Raw genomic sequence first — 6,054 nt, 5'->3', positions numbered from 1 at the left:
GTCTTCCTGGTTCAGGGCAGGAAGATTACAGTCCTCCAAAAAGTTTTGCATAATTAGATGTTACCATTGTTGTATTCAAATTTGAGGATTTTGTGACGTCACAAAAAGCCCTTAATATCCCCAGCTCCTGAATCCAAGTGGTGGACAAGGGGAGGGGACTTTATGATAAAACTTTATCAATGCAGAAGCAACAGTAATTTTTCATACTTTGATCTGATTTAATCCAAATATTATCACATTTCATGAAAAACATGATTTTGACTGTGCAGGACCTTGAACAAAAGAAGTCACTTGATAAAGTGCCAGACCATAAAGAATATAGTAGTTACAGTTTATGGTGCAATTTATGAGCTAGGTTAAACTGCAGGTAGAATCAACATGGATCACACACAAATTATTTTACAACACAGAACCATTGGGAGAATGAGTTCTTCAAAATTGAATTCCTCATATTATCATTGCTTATGATTTTGAGTTGATGAGACTAAGACAAGTATAAGGTTTGATGAGACCAGTTACCTGTAGACTTCTGTTGGTGAGGCTGTGTATTAAAAGAGGGTGATGTACTATGGTGAAATAATCAATTGTATCATAATTCTATTAAATCAACAACAGCAGCACTACTACTGCCATACTATTATGATGACAGTTCCTAAATTTAACAGTCACCATCTCTGAAGCTCATGTCATATACAGTACCAGTCAAAGTTGACACACCTACTCATTCCAGGGTTTCTTTATTTTTACTATTTTCTACATTGTAGAATAATAGTGAAGACATAAAAACTATGAAATAAAACATGGAATCATGTAGTAACCAAAAAAGTGTTAAACATAAAATACATTTTATATGAGATTCTTCAAAGCAGCCACCCTTTGCCTTGATGACAGCTTTGCACACTCTTGGCATTCCCTCAACCAGCTTCAAAATAAAGAGCAATATACAATTTCTAAGACATCGTTTAACAAACAAACAAAAACATTGTGGGGATGGGATCAAGTGAGCAGGTTGAGGAATAATTAGCCCATAAAAAAAATAAACCTACATTAGGATTATTGTTTTGTCGAGAAATGATCATTATTTAACTGTCTACATCATTTCAAGGGCTACGGTATCAAGGATGGTTCTCAGTTTGGTGACAAGTTGTGGTTCTAGTTGTGTGAAGGAAAGATGATGACAGTCAACATATAAACAAGGAACTGAACTTCTAAAGAACAGACTAATTGTTCCCTACTGTTTCACCTCTCTAATTTAGCCAGATCATTCTGGTTCCTCCTCCTCAGGGTCTTCAGTGTGATCTCCAACAGCTCCCTCAGGACTGTATCTCTCCACCATCTGATCCACTGTGACCTGACTGTCAGCGTTCCTCAGTTGCCAAACAGCCAGCCCCTAATCGGGTACAGATTTTTAGATAAAGGATATACAGTATTTGTAATCTCAAGAGCGAGTTGCGTCTATTTTTCCTGAACAATCACAAAAGGAGACCACTTGTCCCTATTGTTGGAAAATAATGACATGAAAATATAAAAAGTTGGATGCTCTTAAAAATACCATTATATAAACGTATACAATATATCTAAGCAGAGATATATCTTGATCTGGTGTTCAGCCAGTACAGCTGTCCAGTACAAGTCAGTTGTCTGGTAGATGTTGTCTCACATGTTGTTTCCTGAGACCTGTCCAAGATGATTCAACATTCACCATGTTCCAGATAGAAATTCAATCATCTTGTAGTCTGCAACCAGTGTGCCAGAGTAACACAGGTAGGTTGTCTGGTAGACAGTAGCCCTGATCTTGTAGTCTGTAGCCAGGGTACCAGAGTAACACAGGTAGGATGTCTGGTAGACAGTAGCCCTGATCTTGTAGTCTGTAGCCAGTGTAACATAGGTAGGTTGTCTGGTAGACAGTAGCCCTGATCTTGTAGTCTGTAGCCAGTGTAACATAGGTAGGTTATCTGGTAGACAGTAGCCCTGATCTTGTAGTCTGTAGCCAGTGTACCAGAGTAACACAGGTAGGTTGTCTGGTAGACAGTAGCCCTGATCTTGTAGTCTGTAGCCAGTGTAACATAGGTAGGTTGTCTGGTAGACAGTAGACCTGATCTTGTAGTCTGTAGCCAGTGTACCAGAGTAACACAGGTAGGTTGTCTGGTAGACAGTAGCCCTGATCTTGTAGTCTGCAGCCAGTGTAACATAGGTAGGTTGTCTGGTAGACAGTAACCCTGATCTTGTAGTCTGTAGCCAGTGTACCAGAGTAACACAGGTAGGTTGTCTGGTAGACAGTAACCCTGATCTTGTAGTCTGTAGCCAGGGTACCAGCGTAACACAGGTAGGATGTCTGGTAGACAGTAGCCTCAGTGATGTCACCTTGCCTGAGACCTGGGGCTTGTATAGTAAACTACAGACTGATGGGAGTGCTGGTGAGAATGGTGTCCAATCACGTAACACCAACCACTTCTGGTCAGGATGGCTCCTCCTCAAATTACTGCTCTCTGTCTCTGATAAATGTTGATATCTTCTCAGGTTGTGAGGTGGTATCCATGGCTACCTCCGTCTGTCTGTCTCTTTCAGAGCATGTATTAGTATAGTGATATAATATATCCTGATGATGTTGTATCCGTGGCACCCGTCTCAGTCTGACTGCTCTTCCAGGTCTTCGACCAGCCAGGGATCTACTTCCTTCAGGACCTGGTAGAAGTGTTTCTGGGCGCGAGCCCCCTTCCTTACCACCATGTCCAGCAGGGCTTGTTTCTGTAGGGTCTTGGTGGATTTGCTGTCCACCTCCTCCCTCTCCTCGTCATTCAGAACCCTACAATCCTGGAGACTGCGGAATAAGGACGGTAAGAGTGCCATGCGAGTCTCTAGAGCCATCCTGTGTCTTCTGATGAAGTCTCTACCAGGGGGGGTAAAGGGGTTGGCAGGAGGGGCTGCAGGGGAAACAGCTGAAACTGGGAGGGGGAAATTATTTATTAAAATCCTGTCTAAGATGACAAGATACTGTCTAGGATTAACTTTAGTGTGTTAGTGAGAGGTTTATAATGGTGGTGAATATCTAGTGTGTTAGTGAGAGGTTTATAATGGTGGTGAATATCTAGTGTGTTAGTGAGAGGTTTATAATGGTGGTGAATATCTAGTGTGTTAGTGAGAGGTTTATAATGGTGGTGAATGTCAGTGGAAGGTCAACAGTACCTGTAGAGGTGACATCTGTTGGTGAGGCTGAAAAGAGGAGGTGTTTTACTATCTGATAAAAGGTACGTTCATTATAACCAACCACAATCATATGATATAATTCAGGGCTCATCTGTAAAAAGAGACCTTGGTCTCAGTATGACTCCCTGATAAAATAAAAAGGTAAAAAAAATTAAATAACAATAATTCAAAAATGACAAAAACGACCACCACCACTACCGCTACCACCACCACTACTACCACTGCTACCACCACCACTACTACCACTACTGCTACTGCTACATTTTTACATTTTAGTCATTTCAGCAGATACTCTTATCCAGAGCGACTTACAGTAGTGAATGCATACATTTCATACATTTTTCTCTCCGTACTGGTCCCCCGTGGGAACCACTACTACCACAACTACTACTACCACCGCTACCACCACTTTTACCGCTGCTGCTGCTACCGCTACCACCACTTTTACCGCTGCTGCTGCTACCGCTACCACCACTTTTACCGCTGCTGCTGCTACCGCTACCACCACTTTTACTTCTTCTTCTTCTTCTTACCTGGAAGCCAGACAAGTCTGTCCCAGACAGATTCTTCACCACCATTGTCTTTCAGAAGAAGATGAACTTGCTCAACAACAGTTTGTATGAACAACTGAAATGTTGGGAAGTAGTTTTCATAGGATTCAAAATCCACAAATTCTGCATCCTGGTAGAAAGATAAAGTGTTAGTCTATCAATGATATAATAATTAAATATATAAATGGAACAACATCATAAGATCATGTTTATGTGCAAGCAATGATTCTTCTCTCTCTAGCTCAGATATCACCTTTGGTTGTATTATATATTCATCTGTAAGATCTGTGGAGAGCTCGTATTCTTTATTTGGAGTTAGTTGGCAGCGAGGATTTGTTTCAATATAGCTGTATTTGTCTCCATTCCTTCTTTTCCACTCCTCCTGCACCTTGTTTTCACAAAATCACATGTTATTATTTGTTTAAATCAGAAAACATTGTCCAAGCAATAACATGAACAAAACATTAATTCATGGTTTAATGTCCTGTGTGCTTGATTGAATTCAGCCAAAGTAGAGTTGACATTTCAGATAGTCTTACCTCCCTGATCACAACATTTCTGGGAAGCAACAACACATTCAGGATGGACCTCGTTTTAGGAACAACTGGGGGTTTGTAGAACAACAAGACAAGTGCTCTTATAGGAACGATGGGTGAGTCTTCATCCTTGACGTCACCATAAGCAGAGAATCCACTGATGTTTATTATGATGTGTGTTTCTGTTATCTCACGGGGAGGGATAAACTCTATGTTGTCATCAGTCACATGGGCTACAGACAGGAAGTCACATCCACCACCTGGTAAAGAAAGATAACATTTAGAGCTTTCTCTGAACAAGACAAACATAATAATGCTGAGACAAAAGCAGAAAATAAAATACACAATAATTAGTAAATGAATAAGCAAATAATGAGAATATGATCTTTCAGAAGAGTCCTGAAACATGAAAGGTGAAATTAACCCTTCATGATATGATTACTCACTACTGTAGATCTCACAGTGTGGGAGGTGTAGTTGACAGACAGACCCCTTAAGGCATGTAAACTTGAACAGGGGTCCTGCAGGCCTCTTGCCATTCTGGGATAGAAGCCTCCTGTCCCAGTGGACTGTCCTATAGAGCACCTCTCCCTCTCCCTCCATCCTAAACACCAAGCCTGTTATACTGCACTGGAACAGACCTGCACTGGGGCACTGGAAACTAGAGCAAACAATGAAGAATTTCATTTTGTGAGATTTCCTGGATGTAAGGTATTGTCATTCTTTCATACAAACTAACAATAAGAAACATTAAATGTATCAAGTTACCGGTATTCTCCCTTGTTCTCCTGATCATGGATTTCAGGTGTAAATTCATCTGGAGAACTCTAAAATGTAGAAACAATAGAAACTGTAATTCAACCAATAGTGTGAAGAATAGTTTTTAAATTAAAATGTTCCCTCTTTCAGTCTTTCTTTACAGTGAGGGTCTTACCATGTGATGGTGTTCCAGGAGAGGACAATCTAAAGAGAACCAGATAAACATCAATCATCATGTTTTTCTATACAACTTCATCATCGTTCCAGATTAAGATGTTTGCTGTATAGCTGTTACCCCTTTCTCTTCCCAACTCCTCATCCATCCTCTGGGTGTTCTCCTGGATGTTCTCCTGGGTGTTCACAGATACCTCTCTGTTGAGACTGTTAGCCACCTCCAGTGGTCTCTCTAGGATGGGAGGACAGTCCGTCTCCAGTGATTTCTCTAGGGAGACGGACTGTCCTCCCATCCCAGCGAGACCACCGGAGACGGACTGTCCTCCCATCCCAGCGAGACCACTGGAGACAGACTGTCCTCCCATCCCAAAGAGACCCCTGGAGACAGACTGTCCTCCCATCCCAGCGAGACCACTGGAGACAGACTGTCCTCCCATCCTAGAGAGACCACCGGAGACGGACTGTCCTCCCATCCCAGCGAGACCACCGGAGACGGACTGTCCTCCCATCCCAGAGAGACCCCTGGAGACGGACTGTCCTCCCATCCCAAAGAGTAATCCAGTGGAACAACCACTTTACAATAGTGCATCTAAATCTTTTAAGGGGGGGGGGTTAGAAGGATTACTTTATCCTATCCTAGGTATTCCTTAAAGAGGTGGGGTTTCAGGTGTCTCCGGAAGGTGGTGATTGACTCCGCTGTCCTGGCGTCGTGAGGGAGCTTGTTCCACCATTGGGGTGCCAGAGCAGCGAACAGTTTTGACTGGGCTGAGCGGGAACTGTGCTTCCTAGAGTTGGGGACAGATATGCAGGGACAGACTGGCAGAGAC

General features: G+C 42.3%; 1 protein-coding gene across 1 annotated transcript; it reads right to left on the bottom strand.

Moving 5' to 3' along the window:
* Positions 1-720: 720 nt before the first annotated feature.
* On the bottom strand, positions 721-5,395 carry LOC123725413 (NACHT, LRR and PYD domains-containing protein 1b allele 3-like). The gene is made up of 8 exons (XM_082958583.1): positions 5,229-5,395; positions 5,063-5,121; positions 4,741-4,955; positions 4,298-4,554; positions 4,012-4,146; positions 3,741-3,888; positions 3,187-3,213; positions 721-2,945 (listed from the first exon to the last, which is right to left on the bottom strand). Exons 1-8 carry the CDS (start codon positions 5,277-5,279, stop codon positions 2,629-2,631), a joined length of 1,209 nt encoding a protein of 402 aa, XP_082814709.1. The 5' UTR covers positions 5,280-5,395; the 3' UTR covers positions 721-2,628.
* Positions 5,396-6,054: the final 659 nt, after the last annotated feature.

Source organism: Salmo salar, chromosome 12, assembly GCF_965601325.2.
Source record: "Salmo salar chromosome 12, fSalSal1, whole genome shotgun sequence".
Lineage (NCBI taxonomy): Eukaryota > Metazoa > Chordata > Actinopteri > Salmoniformes > Salmonidae > Salmo > Salmo salar.
The sequence above is the reverse complement of the archived record's forward strand: the minus strand, read 5'-3'. Positions and strand labels throughout refer to the sequence as shown.